The following is a 27,373-nucleotide window of genomic DNA, read 5'->3' as shown; positions in this document are numbered from 1 at the left end:
GTGTCAGGTATCGTTAATATGCTGGTATGTTCACAGTGTAACTGGAACGCAGATGGCACCGTGCGAAAAAGATTCTTGCTCTGGCACCAAAGAGCTGAAGAGGCCCTTAAAAATGTATCCAAGGCAGATATGACTGTGACCTACTGGGCTATTTAAAGCAGGAAAAGATATCTCAATAATAAAGACCCAGACGACTAGTTTCTAAAGAGTTTTCCAAGATTCGATTTACAAAAAAACATAAATCATGGACGGACACTTCTTTGAAAGACGCACTGTTCAAAACTCTTTACTTAACTGAGATTTTTTTTACAGCATGATTTTCCTCAATTGAACAAGTATCGCAGCAATCTCTCCAGTGTATCGAGCCATTATGCACAAAACATCGACAAATTGCATCAAATGTGAATTCAAGGTGATTCAATCATGGATAATGCATGTGCACCCCAATTATATCTATAATGAGTACAGAGGAATTAGTTCTCTGTGAAGGGGGTTCAATCAGTGAGGTTGCCATGGTGCAGCCCAGACTGTTGACCAGTTTAGACTGGCAGGGCTCAACTGTGGACTAACTGGGAAGAAGGGGAGGAAATGATGGACAGAGTGAAAGAGAGAGAGAGAGAGACAGAGAGAGAGAGAGAGAGGGAAGATGTGTGAGAGATAATAACCACGTTTACATGCACACGAGGAACCAGATTACTGTAAGAAATCAGGTTAAGGCAGGAAATCTAAAAACAAGTTCAAGTGCGCAGCAATACCTCAGTTGACTGTGGTTCTGAATGCAAATGCAGCTTGTCAGAAACGCCATTTCTATTCAACCCCTCAATCATACAGTATAATTAAAATGTATGACGGTGATATATGCGGCTGTGGCATGAAGAGTTTTTAGCGTTTTGACTGGTGTCGCAGTGGGAAGACTGGCTCTGTAGTGAGAGAGCACACAGTTTACCTCTTAATGTGCAATGCTGTTTAAGGCTCTCTTAAATCAAGCAAGATTATACACTTTAAAAGGTTCACTTAAAGTATATTTCCATATGCTGCTTCCTTTGTGTGAAATGTTAGAAAATCCATATCAATCAAATCAAAAGGGAACCAAGAAAAGTGCAGAGTAAAGTGCTTATTAAGCAACAATCCCACTGATTATTAAATGAAAGGCTCTAAATGCAGGCACTTGGTAAGTCTCATAAGAGCACAGCTTGTGGATAATGTCAAAAATATAAATGCCTGAATGCACCCAAAAGTAGTTTAGAATGAGGGGAAAGCTAACACAAGATAAATACGCATGTGGACTAAAGAAAATATCAGAAATTATCAACAAGTTATCCTCATAAAGAGAATGGGCAGCAAACATAACCTAAACCAAAAATAACTTAATGAACAAATAAGAAAATGAATGATCAGTATGCTGTTGATGGAAGTGCTTGTTGGATGGTTTAACAGCTTTGTAAATCTGCGTTCCACAATTTCTGTAACTTAGCTGTCTTATTAATGTCAATTGCTGATATAAGGACGCACCTTACAAGTCATAATCTTTCCTTTCACTGCACTGTCTTTAAGTCCCGGAGAGCTGGGAAGCAAGCAAGTGGGGGAAGGGAGAGAAAAATGAGAGAGTGAGGGAGGGAGAACGTGGAGGCCAGGCAACAGGAGAAGCAACAACAATGGGAGGGAGGGAGAGAGAGAGTTAGAGAGAGAGAGAGAGAGAGAGAGAGAGAGAGAGAGAGTAGTTATCAAAAGATCAGGGAGAAATAAACCCGCAGACAGAAGACTATAGCTTTTTTACTGTAGCAAAAAAAATATCTCAGTCTGTCCATGAGCGGGGAATTACAATTAATCAACTGGTTTCACTACTGCCCTCCATTTTTATCAGGATAAAGAGGGTCATCACCTTCCAGCTGAGCTTCCTTTTTGAAAATATATTTTTTTTTTAATTCAGCTTTGTGAAACAATGTGCATCATCTTCCTCTGATTTCTCTTCCTCTCACTCCTCCCTCCTGCTCTCTTTGAGAACAATACGACCAGCATGCATTATTTATTGGAAACTGGAAAGTACGTCTGTGTTTAGAAAAGTACTGCATTCGCAGACGTGGGTCTGTAGGTGTGTTGGAGAATGGTGTGAATTTGCGATTCAGATTCAAATGAGGGGAGGGTTTGTTCTGCAGGCACAGGTGTACGCCTGTGTGATTTCATCACTTTGCATGCAAATGTTGAACCTAGGATGGCGACAGACAGTGTGCAGGAAATGGATAGAGCCAAAAAGGGAGCAGGAAGAGGAGAAAGATGGTGTGATGACAGAGCTTCAGGCTCTGTGTTTGTACATGTGTCTGCAGGCAAATTAATCACGAGATGGTCGCTGACTCTATTAAAATGCTAATGTAGGAAAATCTAGACATTGCCATATATTTGCAATACATCCCACAGCCCAGAGACTGTCATTATGCTAAATGAAGTCTTGCTGGGTGCACACCTAATATGACGACATATCTGACCAAGATAAAGCCAAGATTAAATCAAAAAGGGCAGACTGGATGCAAGACACGGTGCTTAAACGCTGGGGCTTCATGAAATTAGACAAGGGGAAGTTATTACTATTAAATGACCAGAATATATGACTATGCATATATACAATATGCATATACAATATACTGTATACATTTCCACAGGATACAAAATCAATAAAACAATGTTGCCCACATATTCAGGCTCTTAGTTATATTCAGGAAGTGCATGTGGTTATGCAGAGCCCGTGCAGAACTGTTTTTTTTCTCAGCAGTGTTATAGACTGACAGCTCAACTACTGTCCTCCTAAATGCCTGGGCTTTCACTGCTCTCACAGGAGATATGTGACGTTTAGTAGATTAATGAGTTACTGCCCACATGACGGTCTATAGGCAGAAATTCATTTATATTCAGTGGCTCCACACTGATGTCAAAATGTCCTCACAGCTATGAAAATGAAAACATGTGTGGCGGCATTGCTTGGCCCACCCAAAACACATTCCATTACTGCAGTCCACATGTAACAATATAAATATGCAAATAATAGCAATTATTCAGCTATAATGCATACAGAAACCCCAAAGTGGCTGAATGTCACTCTCAAAATTATCTTAATGAAACAGAACATTTAAACTATATGATTCATCTTCTATATTCTGGTTTCAGGCTTGTGACTAAATTCAGGCTCCCTTTAGCTTATTAATCGTGTACTACCATTATTACATGCCAGTAGTAAGATAATCTGAGAAGGCCAATTTATTTTTTTGAATGAAGGATGACTAAGGCACCTGATTATTATTGTCACCATTACATGCATTGGAACATACTGTGGCCTCTGTCTACTCTGTACTACCGTAGGAAATCTGAACATAATATTTTTACAGTAATATTTCTGTGCCCTGTCAACACATTAGCAGGCTGCACAGCACCAGCACTGGCAGGGAGCCTTTCCACAACAGGAAACATAAATGTAAAAAAAATTCTGGGACTGCTGCAATGACTATTAGAGGAAGAAAATATACTGTTATAAATATCCACAACCGTGCAGATTATTTTTCCAGCCTTTTCAGATTCAGAGAAAAGTTTGACTGTCAAGAAATAGACAGGAAGCATATGGAGAAAGACAGGGAGTCGTGAATCAGTTGCAGTTACTGAATGTGCTATGTGCCTTCAGACTCAATAAAGCTTTACTCGCCAGAAAATCTATGTATGTGCATATGTATAGATTAAATGTATCCATCTAACATTCCCCTTAAAGTTAGAGTCGGTGATTCTGGAGAAAAGCGTATTGTCCAAATTACTTCTTGTCAAAATCAGTGAATATCTCCTCACGATCCGCTAACTGTCTGTACTCTATGTGCGCTGAAAATAAATCTGGTATCAATACACAGTCTAGGCTCTGTAAACGGGCATGTTGCTAGCTACGATGGGCACCCTTTGTTTACAAACCCTTTGTTTAAATACCATTTCACAGGGCATAAACTGTGATTAACAATAACATAAAAAAAAATTTCAGCGTGCATACAGTACCAGACAGGTTATGGATGGAGAGCAGATATTCACTGATTTTGACCTAAAAGTATTTTTGACAATAAGCATTCTCCACCTTTAAAATCCAACACCAACTCTAACACAAGAAAGAGACTCACACACATGCCCGCTTTACCTAGACTGGTTGGCTTGATGAGCTCGTCCAGCATGTCGTAGAAGGGCAGCCTCTGGAGCTTGACGTCTGGGTGAACCGGGTGCAGCGTGGTTGAGGTGGACAGGTGATGCGTCAGCCCTGTTAGTTCGTGTTTGCCGGGCCCGAGCAGCGAGAGGGGCAGTAGGGCGGCGGGCGACGGGGCTCCACCGTGCCCCTCGTAGGCCAGCTGTGATAGGCCGGCGGGCAGCGTGGCGCCGCACCCTCCTCCTCCTCCAATCAGCCCTCCAGCTGTGGCCTGGGGGTGGTGCGGTCCGGGCATGGCCAGCTCCGAGTGAGAGATCATTTTGGCGGGGAAGCGTCGTCGGTAGAGCTCCTTGACCTTCAAGTGCACAGCGGGGCTGCAGCCGACCTTGAGCAGGTGCAGCGCCTTGGTCAGCAGCTCGTGCTTCCGTCCGTGCTTGTTGCGCCCGGCGTAGCCCAGCAGCACCTGCAGCTCCGACACCCGCAGGCTCATCACCATTTGCTGTGATTTGGGGTTAAGGAGGGGGGAAAGGGAAGGGGATGAAAGACATGCAGATGAGAAATTAACTCTGGAATGCCAATCAGAATATCTTGGGATTGATTAAAACATTTATTGTTTACTGAAGGACCCACAATCAGTCATTAAAGCGGACCTATGATGCTTTTTGACTTTTATGACCTATAAACGTTGTTATGATGATTCATAGTCATGCTTAACCATACTAAATTGTCAAATAATGACTTAAATGCATTTCGACGTATTCCCTGCTGACCGTCTGGGGTGTCTGTGCAGAGCACTAAACACTATTCTAGCCAGTCGAGAAGTCACGTGTTCAAAGCGGTCTACCCTTCCGTAACTTTGTGACGTCGCATGTAACTTTGTGAAGTCACCACGCGGATGTTTCCATGTATGGTAATGCTGTCACTTCCCTGTTCGCGTCTGCCTCGCGCCCTTATAGGTCCATGCTCGCGCTTCCCGCCACTGAAAGTGTTCCGGAAGGAAGGTAACCAATCACAACGGAGTGGGGTTTGCAGGAGGGGGGGGGGGGGGGGGAGGGGAGCGGAGATGGCCGATCACAGGCTGAGGGAGCGGAGATTGCCGAAGCACACACACTCAAGTGTTGACAGGACGTGCTGGATCGCCAAAATAAGAGAAAGAGCTTCCCGAAAATCTACATAGTTTTTTGTGATGTGATTCGTGTCAGGTTGCTCTATAGCAGTGTAAAACAAGAAATTAAGACCAGAAAAGTAGTATAATAGGTCCTCTTTAAAGCAAATAAATGTTTGCAGCAAATCGTGCGTAACTTCTGTCTCCCCAATGAAGAATTCTGATGAATTACAACAACATTGAATGTCTGAGCATCTACATCATGAGGTAAGCCTTTGGGGAACACACACAAATCTTATTCCTTCTGCTGTACGTCCAGGTTTTTTCTTAGCAGTAGAATCAACAAATTAAACATTTTGTGGGCGATTCTTGAGCTCCTGCATGCACCAGTATAGTATGGTGATGACACTAGTCAGTAAACGCTGCCATACTGAGTTTTCTTTGGAGCTGATAGGCTTATTCAATTTTGTGTCAACTCATTTGGCATTGGCTTTATTGTAACGGACATGAAATCCTTTATATGAAAAAGATACACACTATCGATTTAATTTATGACAGCACATGTCCAAAATGGTGACTGTGACAAAATGGTGTAAGTGTAAAACTTAAAGAGAGGAGCTGCTTCCCCAAGTGGAGTTCAAGTGTCTTGGGGTAAAAAAAGAAGGAAAAGGTATTCATAATATTAAACCGTTTTTGGCCCCTCCCTGAACTGAACTCTTGTATCTGTTACTCAAACTGGACTTCCTGGGTTGTTTTTGATTGTCTCACTGGAAACTGAAGCCCCACACCCACATCTACACAGCACATTCATAAACATTTTTTAAGCAGATGTTCAATCTTTCTGTGTGGAAGAAGAAAAGTCTTCAGTTTACCAGTCTGTTTTGTCTTCAACCCTCAAATACGGTCACAAAAGTGAAATGTATGTAAAGAGATAGAGACATATCTTTACAGTGTAACTCCATGGGACAGAGTTAAGAGTGCAGCCTTTACTTTACTGTTGGGGATAATGAAGGGGAAGGTACAATGGAAGAAGACATTTAGCTGCTTTCCTAAGCCTTCTGCCACTGTCAACCTGACCAGGTGTGAAAATAAATGAACTGATTCAATTTGAAAATGCATAATTAATTTGCATCAATGTTCTGTGTCTTTAGCTTGCCTGATAGTGGTGTGTAACTCCTCAGAAATACCAAAGGCTACGTCTCTCTGTAGTCCCTACATTGAGATATTTAAGCTCATTTGGCAGCTTACATCATAGAATATGATGCTATTTTTGCTCCGGGCAGAAATAAATCAGTGTATACCATAAAAGTCTCAATATTAGAGAAGTTTAATGAACCTGCCAGCTGGTCCAAATACTAGAGACACCACAGACACCGGGAATCAGTGCATTCGATGCAATGAGTAAGTTAAATACTTTAACCAGCAAAGGATATTGGAACTTGGATGTAAAGTATAAAGTAAACATGTCTTTTTTTTTAAACACACACACAAGAATGTCTTGAACAAACCTCCTCCCTTCATCTCCTTTAATGAGAGAGCAGTGATAAAAAGCACAGATGCATACAAACACCCGCCAATTAATGACAAAGCATTGCCCACAGTGCCAGTTTCCACTGATCAATTATATAAACAACACACAGTTATCATTGTTATGTACAGCATATATGTGTGCTGTTACTGCTGTTGTGTCCATACAAAGAATGAAACATTTAAGCCTTCAAGGTATTATCTCGGTTTCTTATAACGAGGCAAATTCTTCTCAGGGTTACACTGTAGTTCTGCATTTAATTGACATTTAAAATGACATATATGAGTGCTCTGGGCTATGAGTGGTGACCTAACCATAGCTGTGACATTTTAGGCTCGCAAAACCATCCCCTATACACCAATACAGCTCCTTCATTTGTGGAGCACACTTCATAACCTAATTAACACTGGTCTAATTTGTATCTTTTAATAACTGCTCAGCTGTTTATAAAAGTGCATACATGGAAGTACATTCAAACAATAAAGCTAATTCAAAATAAAACATTTAAAAACATTAAATTTGGCATATAAATCAGTTAGGAAAGAAAAAGCTCTTACCACACTCATTAGCTGTTGTTTTACTTTCTACAAGGACTCTTTGATTGTACAGGAATACAGCTAAGTCGCTAGGTTTTAATTGTAAAAGAAGGTAAGCTTGTTTTACTGCTGTCCTACTTTGCCAGGACTATCACCGAAATGTAAAACATTATCCAAGACATCTCACAGTACCAACACTGCTTTCATTTTTAACATGAGCTGTGAACACAACCCCTCACTCTGGTCCAACCACACGTACTGTAGCCACGTATTGACGGTCGTTCTTTAAGGAACTGAAACCTCCAACGTTCTGCAGTTCACTGCAACACTTCTGCACAAATAACTTTTAGTGCCTGCAAGTGCAGCAAGCCACTGGGTGCTTCAGATAAAATAGCATAACACATGTAACGTCTAAAACCAACAAAACAGCTGATTTAGGGGGCAAATATAAAACACTATACAACACACAGGCAGGCCGAGCATGGAAAATACAGAAAAATAAAGAACGAACGTACTGGAGTGGACGCAATATGAGCTGCCGTGCCAACCAGCTTGAATCGGCCACAGCATATCACAATTGAGATGCTGAAACCAGTGATTACTTAATCAATCGACTGATCGATTAATGGTCAAATTGTTGAAATACTATTCACAAGCTTGTTCCTGCTTTGGAAGGACCAATTCAGACAAGCTGGGCCCAAAACAAGCTGCACATCGCAAAGTGTCAGAGCAGAGGCTGCTGTTTACAGATCAAACACTGCATCTTGTGTACAACTGACACATATGCATAGTCATGATCCCACACACACAACTATCCTTGATGTGTTACCACAGACATACAGTATCTCACAAAAGTGAGTACCCCCCTCACATTTCTTCAAAGATTTCATTATATCTTTCCATGGAACAACACTGAATAAATGACACTTTGATACAATGTAAAGTAGTCAGTGTACAGCTTGTATAACAGTGTAAATTTACTGTCCCCTCAAAATAACTCGACACACAGCCATTAATGTCTAAACTGAAGGCAACAAAAGTGAGTACACCCCTAAGAAAAAATGTCCAAATTGGCCCCAAAGTGTCAATATTTTGTGTGACCACCATTATTTTCCCGCACTGCCTTAACCCTCTTGGGCATGTAATTCACCAGAGCTTCAGAGGTTGCCACTGGAATCCTCTTCCACCCATTCATGACGACATCATGGAGCTGGTGGATATCAGAGACCTTGCGCTCCTCCACCTTCCGTTTGAGGATGCCCCAAAGATGCTCAATAGGGTTTAAGTCTGGAGACATGCTTGGCCAGGCCATAACCTTTACCCTCAGCTTTTTTAGCAAGCCACTGGTCGTCTTGGGGGTGTGTTTGGGGTCGTTATCATGTTGCAATACTGCCCTGCGGCCCACTTTATGAAGGTTGAGTGCACGTGCTCAGCGTCATACAGGTTGGCTTTGGAAAATAGACCTATGAATAATGCCAGCATTGCTGCAGGTCTTGAAGGGGTGCAGAGCATGTTCCCCTCCCTTCATAAACTGGGCCGCAGGGCAGTACTGCAACATGATAATGACCCCAAACACACCTTCAAGAAGACCACTGCCTTGCTAAAGAAGCTGAGGGTAAAGGTTATGGACTGGCCAAGCATGTCTCCAGACCTAAACCCTATTGAGCATCTTTGGGGCATCCTCAAACGGGAGATGGAGGAGCGCAAGGTTTCTAATATCCACCAGCTCCTTGATGTCGTCATGAATGGGTGGAAGAGGATTCCAGTGGCAACCTGTGAAGCTCTGGTGAATTACATGCTGGAAAATAATGATGGCAACACAAAATATTGACACTTTGGGCCCAATTTGTACATTTTCACTTAGGGGTGTACTCACTTTTGTTGCCAGCAGTTTAGACATTAGTGGCTGTGTGTCGAGTTATTTTAAGGGGACAGTACATTTACACTGTTATACAAGCTGTACACTGACTACTTAACATTGTATCAAAGTGTCATATATTCAGTGTTGTTCCATGGAAAGATATAATTAAATATTTGAAGAAATGTGAGGGGTGTACCCACTTTTGTGAGATACAGTCATATGAAAAAGTTTGGGAACCCCTCTCAGCCGGCATTATAATTGACTCTGCTTTCACAAAAAAAATATAAAAGTGGTATGTCTTTAATTTACCAGGAACAGCTAAGTACTGGGATGTTTTCCAAACAAAGATTTTTTGAAAAGCAGTATTTGGTTGTATGAAATAAAATAAAATGTGAAAAACTGGCTGTGCAAAAATATAGGAACCCTTGTGGTTTTGTTGATTTTAATGCCTGTAACAGCATGTAACACTGATGACTTTAAACACAAAGTTGGTTGGATAATGTTGTTAAGCCTTGAACCTCATAGAAATGTCTGTTTAATATATCTGAAAAACAAATATTGTTCATTGTCATGGCTTAGGGGAAGGCTACAAGAAGCTTTCCCAAAGGTTTCAATTGTCAATTTCGACTATAGGGAACGTTGTCAGGAAATGGAAGGACACAGGCATAGTGGCAGTTAAACCCAGGCATGGCAGACCAAGAAAAAAACAGAAGCGGCATAGATGGAGGATCGTGAGAATGGTTACACACAACCCACAGATCACCTCCAAAGACCTGCAAGAACATCTGGCTGCAGATTGTGTATCTGTACATCGTTCAACAATTCAGATTCACATATGCCGCTCTTGTACTTTTCTTGGTCTGCTAGACCTGGGTTTAATTGCAACTGTGTCTGTGTCCTTCCATTCCCTGACAACGTTCCTTACAGTAGAAATTGACAATTGAAACCTTTGGGAAAGCTTCTTGTAGCCTTCCCCTAAACCATGACAATGAATAATCTTTGTTTTTAAGATCTTTTGGGAGCTGTTTTGATGATCGCATTCTGTCTCACTTCTGCAGCGAGTCAAAGAGAAGTGGAACTTGCATTTAGGCACCTAAAATACCTTTTATCATGATTAAACAGACATTTCTATGAGGTTCAAGGCTTAACAACATAATCCAACCAACTTTGTGTTTAAAGTCCTCAGTTTTACATGCTGTTACATGCATTAAAATCAGCAAGATCACAAGGGTTCCCATATTTTTGCACAGCCAGTTTTTCACATTTTATTTAATTTCATAAAACTAAATACTGCTTTTCAAAAAATCTTTGTTTGGAAAACATCCCAGTACTTAGCTGTTCCTGGTAAATTAAAGACATACCACTTTTATCTTTTTTGTGTGAAAGCAGAGTCAATTATAATGCAGGCTGAGAGGGGTTCCCAAACTTTTTCATATGACTGTACATGCAGGCAGCTGTCATGTCTTTGGTTTTTCAAACTAAATGAGATATTTTCAACAGAACAATATAATTCGATGAGTCAATAGTAATCTGTATAGTATACCTACACTTGGACAGCATGCAAACACACACACACACACACACACACACACACACACACACACACACACACACACACACACACACACACACACACACACACACACACACACACACACACACACACACACACACACACACACACACACACACACACACACACACACACACACACACACACACACACACACACGCTTTGGCCAAGAAGCTCTTTTGCTGGTGACATAAATGACTAGTTTGATGAAAAATGCATGTGGTAGAGAAGAGTGGGTGTAAAAAAAAATGATGACACTGGCTACCCACCATTTCAGTGTGTGTGTGTGTGTGTGTGTGTGTGTCTCCCTCTCAGACACACACACACACACACACACACACACACACACACACACACCTACTCTCTCTACAAAGCGAACACACACAAAAGAGAAAAAGAAATACGCACAAGCACAAACACTGGCTCTCATAAAAACACACACATGCACACTCTTCCACCACACTGCAGATCTGTAACATTCCTCTAGCTTGAAAAAAGAAATAGGGGAGGGAAAACAGTGTTGGTGTTGGAGAAGAGAGGAACAGCTCACAGCTCTCATCATCTCCTCTTTCTTTCCTGTCCTCTTTTTCATCCTTCTCTTCATCAGTCAATCATCCCCCTCTCCAGGACAGGTGGCCCCTAAACACCTCTCTCTCTCCTCGGTCAACAGAGAGGAGGGTTTTTCTGAACCTATTCAACCATCAGACAAGCAGTTTGGACGCAGTATACTGGCAGATTGACAGTTCAAAACCAGGAGATGTTCAGTTTTCTATCATGTGTGTCAAAGAAAAGCAAAAAATGTCAAGCAAATATTGTTGGCACTTTTGGTTAAATGACAAACAATTGATCTATTATTTAAATAGTAGGACTTGTGAATGAAATGACTAATCATTAAAACTCTTAGTGATAAGTAAACCTCTACCTGGAGCAATGGCTGGCTTAGTCATCAAACTGATAAATGCAATCGAAAACAACAATTAGATACTTTAACGTTAATTTCAAGGAGGCATTTTCAAATCATTGTGTCACAATAATAGACAATGTGGCCGATGTTGCTTACCGGTCTGCTGAAAAAACAACAGCCAACATCATTTCAACTGAATAACTTCAAATTTGATATTTTTTACTCTGGAACAAAAAAAACAGCATCACACCTCCACTGATTCACCTGCAGTGACTATGAGGTATGAAAGGCCATTAGGGACAATATTCCAATGCACGTGCAATACATGTACTTTTCCTCTCACATACACATATGAAACCACACATTCACATACTATACTGAATATCGGACACATACAGATGAAACACTTTTACATACACAACTGAAACATTCTGACACAAACAGTTAAAACATAATACTCTCGTACAAAACTGAAAAGCTCCCATGAAAATGATTCAAAAGCTTCCACACAAAGTAGTCCAAAAACTAGGAGAGGCAGTATATGACATTATTAATTATAGACCTCTCACACTCCTTTAACATACATTTTCTTATAACTAAATATTTTAACTCACACATTCATACATTTTATATATGTATACATAATTTTTTTAATATATTGTGTTCTCATATTCATATATTTCAACACATATTCATACATTTTTGGTCTCATGCACATGCAGTTAATATTTTAAATATTAATGTAAGAAGAAAAATGTGTCTGTGAGAGAAGAATGTATGTATGTGTGTATGTGTGTGTGTGTGGGGGGGGGGTGTGTGTGTGTGTGTGTGAGAGAGAGAGAGAGAGAGAGAGGAAGAAAGTATAATGGAAACGGAAGTATAGTAGAAACACATCGTAATCATTTATCGTGCTGTGATTTGCTGTCAACCTTACTATTTATTTTTCTCAAAAGTAATTATAAATGGTTTCTAATAGTGTATTCATGTAAAAGGTTTTTCTCAATGCTATATGGGAGCATTGAGCACTACAAATTGTGTGAGAGCCTTTCAAAGTTTCCATTAGCTTTGCAGTTGTGAGCATAATAATTTTCCGGTTATTTTTCACAAGTCTTTCAGTTGTGTGTGTGTAAAAGTATTTTTTCATGTGAGAGAAAAACTATATTTATGGTAATCCTGAATAATGTCCCTAACGGCACCTTATACAGTGGAATGATCACACACGCAGCATGACAAGACACAATTTCGTGGCAGGAATTTAAAGCAGAAGAAAAATGTTTGCTTTGAAGCCAGAGAAAAGATAAGGATTGACTGTGTCCACCGCAGAGATATTCTCATCAGCATGGAACGGCCCCATAACAACGTTTTGACACCTGACACTAAAACTAAAAACCCACGAAAACCCAGAATCATGACATTTCCTCAGGCAAGTCAACCACTGCACCAAATTTAGAAAGAAGAAGTTAACACTAGAAGTGTGCAAAGAAAAGATCTTTTAAAATGTTAGTGCAGGGTTACAGACCGTTGCCATTTAACTGTAACCTATAAAAGCCACCCAGACAAATTCGGAGACACGTATGTAATATATGTTCATGTTGAATCAGAGATAAAATGTTTCAGATTATGAAAACTACAATGTCCTCGACAACGCTTGTGCTTTAGCATATCATTTAGCAATAATCCGCCGGTTTACTGCAGACAATACATTTCTGTTCACTTTGAGCTCAACAATAAAAGGATGGTCTCTACAGTCTCCTCCAAGATTCTTGTCAGACAGAAGAGCAGCGTGTAGGGTAATAATGTGCTGTGTCCAGATCTGGTGAGAATGACTGATGGAGGGATGAAGGGAAGGGGGATGGGCACAGCAGCTGAGCCTCCCAAATGAAATGAAATGAAATTCTCCACAGCTCCAGCAAAAAACACAGGAAGGGGGGGTGGTAGTAATAGTTAGTTATTAATACTTAAAATTCCCATTTCAGTTTTCCATTAATAATATAATATAATGAATAGCAATATAGAAACACAAGAGTTTCCCAGAGAGGTTATACCATCGGTATGCTTTGGCTGGTTACATAAGTAAGACACCCACCATAAGAAGCATCCACTGTTGCTATGAAGAAGAAACCAGTCGGAGGCACAAATTGGAGCTGTAGCAAAATCCAAATGCTTTGAAATTGCATGATCTGAAACTAAACTGACTTAAAATGAAGTGCAAAATTCTCCATTTCCATTCTCTATATGACATCATGACAGCATTATTTATATATCTTAAAATTGAGAGCAAAATGTTTTTTCGCAATATGTGTAATTATAGCTAGACAGTGAAGGATGAAGTAAATTCTTGTCTGACCTCTGTTCAGCCTCCTCATGGCCTCAATGATCAAACATTCCATGTAATAATGCAGGCTTCTATTAATGTATATCATTTAACCATTGTACACAGCCTGACAAAATGAAAGAAAAAAACACAGGTTAATGACAGCAGCTGTGCTGTGAGATTGAAAGTTTTGAAAGTTGTGTATAATGAAAGGAAACAGGCAGCATGGGGGACTGTTTGATAAACACAGACAGGTTGGCCCTGGCCAGGAGCCGAGCCAGCTTGAATGGGCTGTTTTAACTGTCAGGAGAAACACTGCAGGCGGGCTCTAGTAACACAGGAAGTCCTGATCAGTACGGGTCAGCAGCCCCTCGCACTCACTTTGGTTATGATTTATTTTCCAGTTTTCAGGTTTTATTTCCCCTGTTATTTTAGGGACAGCAGCAGTGCTCCACTATTTTCCTGCTAGCGTCTACCTTCTGTTCCTTTTTACAGTTGTGTATTTTCTTTTCATTTGTTATTTTACAGAAACCTATTCTTTATAGTGAGATGTTTATTAGTTTTTTTTCTAAGTCACCTGAATAGATAAATGGCTAGAGCCCAAAAATGCATGGGCTCATCAAATATAATCAGATAATTTTAGATTAACACAACACTGAAAATCACTGGGTAAAAGTTGAACCAGCGTGGGTTAATATAATAGAGACACAATACTGGATTAACTTTACCCAGTATCAATGGGTAAAGAAAAACACTTAACATAAGGGTTGGGTTGTGAACCAGAACCTCAACAGTGCTATGGAGGAATTAACAATTTATGATCAAGATTTTATGATCAATTATTTTATATAAAAAGTCAAAAATGAGCATCAGGTTTCCCAAAGCCCATGCTGATTGGACGTTGTAGTCCTAATGTGTACTAGTCTCAATAACAAAACAAAAAAACCGCAGTGCCAGCAATGATAACAATATGTATTTCAAATGGCTTTTTAATCAAAGTGTAATATGCTAGTAAAAGTATGGGCTCAGCAGTGGTTTATTAAAATCAATTCACTTTTGGACGTACATTTCAATATTTACACGACTGCTTTTTCCTTCTGTCTCAAATGGAATCACTTCAAAATCAGCAAACAGACAAACTTCAAAAGGAGAGATGACCTCAAAGAGCAAACAGGAAATTGCGTAATGTACAATAATGCAAACACACACACACCTAAATATTCCAAAGATTTCACACTTGTCATGCCAGGTCATTAAGTTTAACCCACCTCACACGCAAAGGGCAGCAACAAAAGTTGGTGCCTTCATTCCACATATGTGGCACTAAAGAGTTAGCATGCGAAGGGGAACATGTTCACACGCGCACACACATATACACACATACACACACATACACACACACATACCATGGATCAGGACTCAAGCACAACTCGAGATCATTAACCTCGTAGTGATTGCATGTGCTGGCCAAATGGCTGGTTGTGTGCAAAGCCTCTAATGCACCATTTAGTCACATGAACATATGACATGACATGCACACACTGACACTGTGTGCATGCGAAGAAATCTGCAAAAGAACCTGCTCAAAACTTTCCTTTTCCCAGGGTCTGACACGGACACAAGATAAAAAGAGTTTGGAGAATAATGATTACCCCCACCTGAGCTTAGAAAGAATCCTTGTTTGCAAGACAGAAATCGCATGCTGAATATTTAGCCTGCAAAGCAAAACAAATTTAGGCTAGCTTTTTTTCCATTGCCTGAGGCGACACAGTACACCATAAATATTTTTCCTCACCTCATGACGACACTGAGAAGTAATGCAGGGAAACTGTAGTCTCTAGACCACACCTTCTTTCAGACTCTACCTTCAGCAATTTCATGATTTTATGTGTAAGTGACTTTTGACTTTACGTAGGCAGCTGTCCCCGAGCTTTCCAGATATACAATTGTCTAAGCTAATTCAGAAACTGCTGTAGTGATGCATGCTTTTATTTTGTACTTGATAATTTTTCAATAACTTGTACTAAAAGTAATTAAATTTAAATTGGTATCAAGCTAATATTGAGGTTTGATACAAAATAATGGCTGCTCTTTAGCAAACCCAAACACATTTACCCTTAACATGTTTTACATTTTCTATAGGTCTGTGTTGTAGGGCATTTATATTGGGTGTTATAGGGTAACAGCATCAGCAGGAAATGACTAAACACAGCTCTGATATTGATGAAAGCAATCTATCAACAGTATAACCAGGCAACTGTGTGAAAGTACAGACAGGAACAAAGGAGTAATACTAAACTCAAACCCATAGAGATTAAGGTAGAAGCTTAGTAATGAGGCAGAAAATAAAGAAGGGTTTGTGTTCGGCCCTGCTACCTTCCCCTGCCGTGAGGGAGGCTCTAGTTAAAACGCATGTCACAGGGATTGGCTTGTCACGCACGGCTAAAGTGGACTGACCCCGCTCCATGAAAAAAAACCTGATTAGAAAAGGGTAAGGTGGCCATGGATGCTGACGAGGAAACCAGCGGACAAATCAAGTGTAAACTGGTGGTGAAAGTTCTAGATTGCAGCGCTATATCTGTCTCTACCTCTCCCCTTTACAGAAGGGGGCCTTAGAGGACAACCACTGTATATAACAACATGTGGGGCCGTTAAGTTTTTCCATTCTGTGCCACTGTAGAAACATAGCAGTGCAACATGGCGGACTCCGGGGAGGGCGCCCCACTCCTAGATATAAAACGCTCATTCTAAAAGGTAATAAAATAAACAACAACTTTTACTTTCAAACGATTATTATACACTAATTAAAACATGAATATTTCATTTCTACAAAGTCTGGTCTGAAACATTTAGAGGACTTTTAAACATCAATATGGTTAAAAAAATGTTGATCCCCAACAGAGACCACCAACGGCTGTCTTTGTACGACCTGAATTCAACCCAGGTTGAGAACGAGTCAGTTACAAAGGACCGTGTACGAGAGTCAACCCATTCAGATCATCTGCCAATGTGGGTTTAACCCATCTCACAGTGTCTAAATGGGCTAAAATAAAAGTGTAAAACCTCTGTGGGTTGCCCTAGAGGCAGTGCTGGTTGTTATGGCTGCTTGTGTGTGTGCGTGCCCGCGTGCGTGCGCTCGTGTTTAGGTCTGCGGAGGTTGGGTAGGAGGATGGGGATCTTGCACACTACCTGGCCATTATATAAAGCTCCCACCCTCGGCTAGATGTCTCTGTACTTAGTGCCAGATCCTCCTCCCCTCTCTGTCCTCCCATCCCCCCACCTCTTAGCCTTCCAGCTACCAGCTACTCTGACTCAGGCTTAACTCTCCGCCTGTTGTTTTCTCTCCCATTCCCGCCTCTGTGGTATCAAAAATCATAGTGCACTTTGTGGATCCAACAAAAGACAGAGTTACGCGCTTAAATATGGATCCGGCCATTCCTTCCGCAAGCAGGATCATTACTTGCAGTCCAGCTGGACTGGGTTCAGAATGATTTTCTAAAATCAAACCATTATAACGTTAAATGCAGTGCCACTACCACACCTGAGGCTCCAGAGGTCTGTATAGTAAATCTCAACCCAGTCCCCTTCAGTGTTGAATGGCACCAAGCTGTGACGACAGCAGGGTTAGTAATGTGGTGTCAAAACAGTACAGGTAAATGCTGCTGGTAGCAACCAAGCAACAGTTCTTTCTGTCATGTTTGTAGACAAAGAAGGTTGGCAGAAAAAACCTGATGTGATGGCAAAGTGGTACTAACTTTTGAGCAGGGCCAAAACACCTGTTAGGATTATCACTAACTGACCTAGCCCTTGTGTTGACGAGAGAAGAAAGGGAAACAAAAATGCTTCTGATATTAGACACCGAAAACCCACTGAATCGGTTTGGCAAGAAAATAAAGCAAAGGAAAACCAATGAGTTGCACCACTCGCCCTCTGCACCCTTATAATACGGCGGAGGTGGGCAGCCTGTTACATGTTACTGGTAGAATGGACAGCACAGACATCTTAGAGTGTGGTCTCTGATGTCGGGCTGAGGACCACCCTACATTTGTGTTACTGTGGTTGAGTGCAGAGCTTCATAAGGCGTGGGAGCCAATGAAGTCTCCCAATGTCTCACATCTCACTATAGCTCCGTGATTAAGTCACTTTTGAAAATATCAAATTGTCAAAAAACATTCTTATTCTTGTTAGGCAGCTTTTTGTATTGCGTATTCATGCTGTTACTGTTTGCTGAACAAATGGAATATGAACTTAATATCTCATTTGGCCAATTGTCAATTTACTCTTAGACATAAAACAAACTCCCAATACAGGAAAAGATTTCTTTATTTTGTTATACGATTATTTTTGGCATTGCAGAGAACGATCCAGGCCGGATTCGAAGCCGGGTCCGCTGCAACGAGGACTGAGCCTATATGGGGACACACACACACACACACACACATATTTTAACATAATGGCGCTGTCTTCAAAATGTACGGCATATGTCAGGGTGCTGCAGAGCATGCATTAGTTATGCCAAGCCAGCTTTATCAAAAAGTACTTTCTGGAAATACCTTGCTTCTGAGGCAATACTGATGATGACACTAATAGTGTTAAACCATGACATTACATTTTGGCCAAAGCTTTATTACAGCATCTAGGGATTAGGGTGGGGTTTGATAGCATTTGATTTAATTTGAATCCTTTCAAATACCAATCTAATCTTTTTAGTATAGTTTGGTTGGGAATGAATGAAGACTGTTAATTAAAATATTTTTGTTTTTATATTTGACTCAGTGCCGTAACAGAACAATATAAACTAACAGCCAGACCTAAACCCCAGAGATCCAACTGTGCAGAGCTCTCAACACAGATTGTATTCTTCATTAACCGTGTCCTGACCCATTTCTCCTTTGTTTGCTCCTCGTTGTGGGACCAGGGTAAAAACAACACAGTAATAAGAATATCAACTCCATTTTATCATTCAGTGAATAGAAACTAAATAAATGTTGTGGACGGTTTGAAGGCATGGTGCACTGAAGTGAAAGCAAACTTGTTGTTGTTGCACGGTAGATTGAAGGGAAGCACACGCATCATCCTCTTGCTTTAAAAAATGCCAGAAGATCTTACTTTGACATGATGGATGGAAGACAAATACTCCAGCAAACTTGTCGTTCTCCCTTTGCTCAGAAGTAAAGTTATGCACATGAGGCAAAAGAGAATTAACAGAGATTGATGGTGAATGATTCGCTTAAGGTATTAATCAGATGTTAAGCTTAATGAATAATATGTAACAAACATCATCAGGAAGTTTAACTGTACAGTAGCCTAAGTACAGTAGCTCCATAAAATGTAGAATGTTTCTTTAAACTGAAAAAAGCAATTATATGGTAATAAATTATTATATTTTATTGCATAATGCGTTACATAATGCATTGCTACTGGGTATGAAGCAGTGTGGAATTTGATATTTGAAATTCAGTGCTGAGTATATTGAGCATTTTATTCTACAACACTTTTCTTTATAAATTTAGCGAAATAGACCAAACTACTCAAATGTGTCAATGTTAAATATAAAAATTACCTTGGTTATATCAATATTATTCCTGCTACCATCTCATTAACTGTGCAGGCACTACTTCGTTCCACCATGTCTGCTAAAGCCATGATTAATCAAAGATCAGAAAACAAAAATGAGGATCTTATGAAATCAACTATTATTAAAGGCAGTTTTGTGGAGAAAACAAAGTATTGACTGTAAGACATATTACCAGATTCATTTTCATGGAATTTTTTTTTAGTTTGGTTCGCTACAGACACCTGCTGGTCTCAACACAAAGCATGATTACTTCCCAGAAATGTGTGATTGCCACACAGCGCCATTACTCCACAGGGAGGACAGCTAACCCACTGGATCACAACATTCTCATTTGATCCTTTAAGCAAAGCAGTTTTTTCTTCAAATAATTGGGCTGACAGCTGACTGGATTCAACAAAAACAGCTTTACCAGTTGGCTTCATTATCCCAAAGGTTCACAATCACTTTAATACCTTAGACAAAAGGCAGCATGGTGTCACAATATGAGGTTAAATAAAAACATCACAGAGGAAACTATTCGCCAAGAAATCCAAACACATGGGCAGGTGTCTTTCTTTTCATTTGATGAGACAGGCTGATATTAGATCTAATTTTCAACTCTTTTTTAATGCAAGAAAAAAAACATCTGGGACATCTTAAAAGGTTGTAGGCCTATGGACTGCTGTTAGCAAGACAATCCATTATTCTGCCATGGAGATTTTCAGAATAAGACGTTTACCCTTTGATCGGTGTTGTTTTATTAAACAACGATCACAGAATCTTAGAATGACATTTTGTATGTTTATTCTAACAAAAAAACTGTTCAGAAGACTCACATCCAGCGGTCTCTCTCAATGTGATATTATTATTATTAACCATAACCAGTTAGGCAAGTCGGGCCAACACACTCCACAAAACCCCACTTAAGCTCTGAAGATTTATTGGAAAACCGCAGAATAATCTTGACGTATGTTGTACATAAAAAGAAATGTCACATTGCTGTAAATCATAATTGAATTATGAGTCACCAAGGGGTAAGAGTGACAGCGAAAAAACTTAACTATGCACACAAAGTTGCACAAAGCTGCATGCCTCGCCTGGAGAGATTTATACACTTCAAGTCAAAGGCTCTGACACACACAAACCAGACGGCTAAAGCCTGCAGCAGGATAGAGAAATATTTTATGACAGTGACAGCAGGCCTTTATTTTCACAAGACATTTTGATTTATTTATCCCTCTAGATTTCATACTAAAATCTCTCTGCTATTCCAATATTCAAAACAAAAAAAAATCTTTCAGGAGGAGAGTGGCGCGGTGAAATTACTTTTTCTCTTGAAAACTGCTGTATGTGTATGTACCCAATGTCCATCTCAAGTGTGACATGTCTCCACGGCAACGAGGCTAGCCAAACAAAGTCACTGCAGGAGGAGTTGAGGTAAAAAAAGCTACGTCCCGCATGGAGCCTGTATCAAGAAATCAGTGGCTACCAGACAACATGTGCCCTCACGGCGGGGCAACATTTCAGAGAAAGAATAGAGCTTTGGCTGGGCTCAAACGTACAGAACAGGCCTGACGAATGACTGTATGTTTATTATCTTTATCTGACAGCCTTACCGATACACCTCAATAAAATGCTGAGAACAATGATAAGGCCAATAAACTCACTACAATGGTTTGTTCCAGCTGGCTTTAGATGCTAAATACCTCTGACATCTCTGTAACAGAGCAGAGACATGCAATATCTGTATCGCTTTTCAGACTGTAAGCTCCAACATATTCTGCTGTTCACTGCCTACCAACATACATCTTAAAATACACCAAATCGTCAAAATCCAACTCTAAATCACCTGGTGGCATATAAGCTTAAAAACGCATACCAATTAACTTCACATGCACGGCAGTTTTTAAATACACCCTCAAGACTCAAGGTGATTTCACCATGAACGTCTAATTCTCTTTAAACTGATCATTAACTGCAGCGATAATGACAATGACAATAAGAGAAGTAGGCAGGTGTTGAGACTGAGAGGATGTAGAGGGAGCAGAGAAGAAGGGGCCTGTATCATTAGGGATTAACCTAGCCACAGGCTCTACAAATAGACTGTCTCCACCTATAAGCCGCCAGCGCACAGACAGTTATTTGTATTGCCAGGTTGCTGCTGCAGCTCTGGAGAAGAGAGAAGACGGTTCAAAGAAGCCATGGAGCGGATAGGGATTCCCTGTGAAACAAAATGCGATGCAACAGGACACATTTCAGGGCCCCAGCAACATCAGAGGCTCTCGCAAGCACAGATTTTTTTGTCTGGGGCGGCTGCATCACAGATTTATGCACCAATTCACTACAGAGAGGCTATCATAATATACACAGGCTTATACACAGGCATGAACAAAACATGCAGCAGTGCCCAGCAATATGTATATCTGAGCTGAAACGATTAGTCTAGTAAATTAATCGGCAACTTTGAAACCTTTTGACATAATTTTCAAGCAAAAATCCCATATCATTTTGCGTTCTAGCCTCTCAAACTTTGAAGGTGTTATGCTTTTCTTTATTAATTACAACAGCTTTTAACTTGTAAATTGTTTGTCAGACAAAACAGAGGCATCACCTTTTGCTTAGGTAAGTAGGGGAGAACGGGGTAATATGTCACATGGGTAGGTTGTCACAATCGTTATATCTCGGAATCAGAAGGTGCTGTCTGTTAAATGTTGGTATGTAAATATCCACAGCTGGGATCAGAGGTCACCTACATAGTCTTCCTTGGAGTTAGACTGCTTAATTTGAGGTGAGAGGACTGTTAGTGTTGTTCATGTCAAATTGAAAATATTTAGCTCCTCAGTATTTTTCTTCTAGGCTTTTACACAATGGGTTTATAACAAAACACTTGTTATTACCCTAACAAAGTGTGAAGGGTAAGCTATAGTTTAGATTGTTTTTAGCAAGCTAATTATTTGACAGATGGTTGTGGCCTTGATGCTAGAAAGAAATTCCAGTTGGGGTTGGTCGTCACATTTTTTGGGGGGTTGGTTGTCACATGTTATCCAAAGGGTGCAGCCAGGAAAGGAACCCAATAACAAAAGAAAATGTCAAGCTGTATCCTCACAGACACCCCAGAGAAGGAGAGAATAGAGCAGGAAAGGCAGCTAGCATGCAAAAGAGAAAAAGGGTAACAAAATCAAAACGACCCAGTACATCCCAAACTAGACCAGTTGCCAAGGCTACTGCATCCCAGTGCACTCCACCCCAGCTGGGGAAGAAGAAACATAAGAGAAAGCGACATGAGGAGGAATCTTCATCAGATGAAGAGGATAGTTTGTGTTTGGTTTGTATGGAAACGTTTTCCAGCAGCCGTTCAGGGGAGGTAAGGGAGAAGAGTTGTATGTGCAACCAGTGGGCACACAATCTCTGCTTAGTTAGTGAGCAGACCCTACATCACTGTAACTCAGATAGTGAATGTGTGTATCGTGGTTGAGTAGGCTATTATTGTTAGACCTATTTGTTTTGTTGTTTATGTTGTTACATACAGTAGGTTGGTCTTAATATGGATTTCCTTTTTGTTTATTCCTTGCTCATTTTGTGTTAAGATGCATAAAGTTATGTAGGCCTATTTTTCAACTTGACAATGAAATTCAACTTTCAAATTTAGTTCTGCTTTCTTGCCTTCTTTTTAAGATTTTTCCCATTAAGATAACATTGTGACAAACAACCCCATTGTGTGTGACAACCGACCCCTTGATGGGGTTGGTTGTCACAATATGTTAGAGTGTCTTTGATGGTAAATTTCTTCTTTATTACAATAAGTTAGAAAAAGTGAGGGGTTCACATTTCAAGCCAACACCTTAAGCTTCAATGTAATGTAGGAATGACTATTGAAAGATGTTTAGGTGATGAGCAATTCTCACTAGAGTAAAAAGTGTGCCTACTTACCCCGGTCTCCCCTACTGTGATGGAAATTTGTTTTACTATTTTCTGACATTATATTCACATTAATCTGATAATAAGGATCATCAAATTGTAATTAAATCCCTCCAAATTAAAAAGCCTGCAACAAAGTTACAGCGGCCTGTTTTTGAATCTGTGCACTAAGAGAGAGTGAGGCCAGGCCGGTGCACAACATCACACTCCGAGACAAACAGTATGGTGCACACATTTGGTCAATAAAATAACACAATCAGTTTTATCTAAGGTGTGAAACAGCAGCAAAACTTTTAATTGTTCAATGTCTCCACATCCTAATAAATATATATTCCCTCTTTGTTATGTGAATATATGTATATATTCACATAACAAAGAGGGAATATATCATAGCAAGAGCAGTAATCACTCAATGTCAAATTCAGTGGGTGGTGGTGGTGGTATGTATACGCAGGTGCATTATTTGATCAAGGCTCTCTGGAGTATGGACAATGGCTGTAAATATCAAAACTTGAGAGACTCAGATCAAGGCAATCCCCTTTTGTCTGGTAACAACTGACTGAGAAATGCTTGAATCATTTTCAGCATCATTTCATCAGAAAAAGCTTTACAAAGAGCTTGTAGGTTCACAGTTGTCTTGTGGAGAGAGACAACATCAAATGCCAATCGGAAATTTTTGTGAGAAAAAATGCCAGTTGATTATTTAGGATGGAGACATGTCAGCCATCTTATCAACTAGCTTCACTTCATTCCACAGTTAACAACAGGCACTGCATTTGGTATACACTTACTGAGAGTGTGAATATATTTCCACCAAAAACCGAGCAAATAGGTTATTGGAGAGATGTGGCTGTTGACTCATTAACTCCTGTGACACAGAAAGTTCAAACCACAATTTCAAAAGAGGAGGACTGCTCTCTTCTTTATTGCAGCTCTCACACATGAACATCAGCGGTTTAACAAATACACTCACTACTGTAGGACAGAAATGAAGATTCCATTTCAACAACTATTGCTAATGAAATAATCACAACAATCATAAAACCTAAACGATAAGCAACATAGTTCAGCGTTTCACCTATCATAGACTTTTCAAATTGCATTTCGGTCCAGATAATGCCTCAGACTAGTATATTGTCATGAACTTATTTTGTCAACAGGAATTCATACGCGATTAACCCCTCTGAGGCTCTGACAACACATTAAGAAGGTTAGAAAGGGGCAAAATCAATCACCTGGCTCTGGCTGTAATACTAAACAAAGTCCTCAGTTCTTTCAATCCAGCACCGATACCCTCAGAAAGGTTGATGCATCAACTAATGCTTCCTTAAAGTGGAATGTGAAGTTGAAGTATCATCATCAGTGGTTCGACATGTAAAGTCAACAGCAGGGCATGAGGTCAAACCTCATGCCCTGCTGCATGCATGCAGTCTAAAATCAGACCAGCCCTAGTGACCTCCTTAATGTTTGTTTAGACAATAAATCTACACCAACAAACAATTTGAAGAAAAGAAAACTCATTTATCTGCAATTCTTATTTAAGCTACTTTGTCATCAATTAATCTAATATAACGACAAATGCCCCTCATAACTTTTCAGAGCTTAAAGACTTTATCTTATGTATGTAACAGTTGAAACTATAAGTGCTGTCATAAAAATAAATCAGCAACTAGGCCTGCTTTGATATCTAATTCATTTTTTGGGATTGGATTCTAAACTAAATTGTCCAGATCTGCTGGAGATTATATATTTTGGTTTCTTAAAAGCAATTTGCAGTTGCGGCCATTTCTCAATATCTTCTGACACTTTATAAAGATACAAGGTATTGGCTGATTAAGTGACAATAGATATAATCAGTCAGTTGCAGCCCGAACACCAAGCATTCATCTTACATTATGTCGATGAGGAAAAGCGCATTCAAATCAAATGTTGTAGTTCGAGAAGCTCTATGTGCTTTTGATCATGAATTAGGGAAAGCTTTTAATGTGCAGGCACTATAGAAGGAGGACCACATCTGTCTTTTCAAAGGAGGCAGAGGTTGTAGCTCCAGACCTGTTCATTACAGTGTGTGGGACTGAGCAGCAGCTGGCACAAAGGAGCATGTATAGATCCACAGATCCCAGACAGGCGGTGAAATACAGTGGGGAAAAGCCTAAAAATAGCCCAAGACCCCGATCAATAAACTGCTTGATATTATCCAGCTCTGCTTCACAAAGTTGAATTAAAAAACATGTGTTTCAGTGTCACTACAAGGCCGACGCAGACGTGTGACAGGCAAAAACGAAGGTGTGAGAACTGACCACCTGGACACTTTGCTGATCACAGTTAATCATCTGCAGTGCAAGTGCACCGTTACGTGAAGTTACGTGTGTTTTTATGCTGCACGTATCAACAGGTAAAGTGGCACATAGGCATTTACGCACGGGCCAGATAATGTAACTCCAGCTGCAGACAGACACCACCACAAAAGGTATCAATTTCAACTTTACCATCTATCAACATGGGCGAGGATAAAAGCCGTCCATGCGGCGTGTTTACAAATGTCAACCAACAAGCATGATGATGCCGCTGTCACTGTCAACCAGTCAGACCGTCTGGATGCTGTGTTGTGCGCGCGAGCTATCTAACGCTATTTTTATTGAAAAATGCCCCATAACAACCCGCACACACAGACACGCTTCATACCGAGAAGAGAGCCGCTATACTTGATTTAAAAACAACACGCAGATGATGGTTTATAAAGTGAATACCGGCCTCTAGGAGCTAGTGCACTGGAGAAAACGGTCCGTTGACACAAACCAGCGCGTCTCAATATCAACATAAACACGCTCGCGCAGCCTTTGGCGCTCGCGGAATTAATAAAGTTCCCGTTGTGCTTGAGCGATAAACAGCCAATCTGACAGCATCTCTGCCCCAGAAGGGTTAATTTACTGACACGCTGTGGGACTTGACAGTCAAACGCTCGGTAACCGAGTATTTTTAAACGGTTTTAGGCTGCGCCTTACCTTCAGTTCCGCACTCTCCGCCATCTTGTATTTGTTTGCGCAGGCGTGGTGAGGTGTTGTCACATGACTGGGACGCGCAGAGCGAGAAGCGAAAGGGGTGCGTTCAGGAACACAAACGATGAGAGGAAAAACAGATACAGTAAATGTTGCAATAGAATGGAATAGCATTGAATAGAACAGACATCTAACACACAAACAGCCAACAAGCAATCTTCTTTCTTTGCAAAAAAAAACTGAGAAAGAAAGAAACTTTGCCTTTTTATGTAAAAAAGTAAACATTAGTAGGCCTACTCAATGCACAAATGCAATTAATCTCTGGCTGTAAGAATGAGAACTCAACAGTCCCAAATTCTCATATCTTATTTCTATTTTTCAATCCACCATGTAACCTCATTTATAGTAGCATAATCATGACTAGGCTACCTGATATTAGAGAAGGTCAGATAGGCCTATACATAGATAGTGTTAAGGTTACTCTTGATAACTATTTTGGGACTATTTTTTTACATCGGTAGAGGCAGTATTCTTAGAGAGCAATTTCTCAAAAAATAGGATAAAAACACTGAAGCTATCATTCTAAATTTGATTAGAACCAAGTGACATTTTTTGTTGCTGTAATTTGGGTGAACTGACCCTTTAATAGACCTGTTCTATCACCCGTTCCATCACATGTCCTGTTCTGACACTGGACAAGAGATGAGAGCACAATGTGTTTAATTCACATGGACATGATGGCTGGTTTGACATGATGGCAGGTTTTATCATATACGTAAACCACAAATGAGGGCCAGGCTTATTTTACTGCTCATTTAAATTGAGTGACATAGTCTCTCTCAATATTCCAAAGCCACAAAAACATTTAATCAGCATATTATATTATCATTTATTTGCCATATCCCTTATATTCTGA

At 40.2% G+C, this 27,373-nt stretch overlaps 1 protein-coding gene across 1 annotated transcript in view; it reads right to left on the bottom strand.

The window, feature by feature from the left end:
• LOC307268773 (E3 SUMO-protein ligase PIAS1-like) overlaps positions 1 to 26,479 on the bottom strand; it is a 52,264-nt gene extending 25,785 nt beyond the window's left edge. Inside the window, exons 1-2 of the mRNA XM_080051519.1 lie at positions 26,464 to 26,479; positions 4,160 to 4,661 (exon numbers count right to left, since the gene is read on the bottom strand). Of these exons, the coding sequence (XP_079907645.1) occupies positions 4,160 to 4,658 (499 nt within the window). The 5' untranslated portion in view covers positions 4,659 to 4,661; positions 26,464 to 26,479. The remainder of the gene's footprint in view (positions 1 to 4,159; positions 4,662 to 26,463) is intronic.
• Positions 26,480 to 27,373: the final 894 nt, after the last annotated feature.

The sequence above is a fragment of the Ammodytes marinus genome (assembly GCF_949987685.1).
Source record: "Ammodytes marinus genome assembly, chromosome: 1".
Taxonomy (NCBI): domain Eukaryota; kingdom Metazoa; phylum Chordata; class Actinopteri; order Uranoscopiformes; family Ammodytidae; genus Ammodytes; species Ammodytes marinus.
Note: the sequence above shows the minus strand (reverse complement) of the source record. Positions and strands in the feature narration are given on the sequence as shown.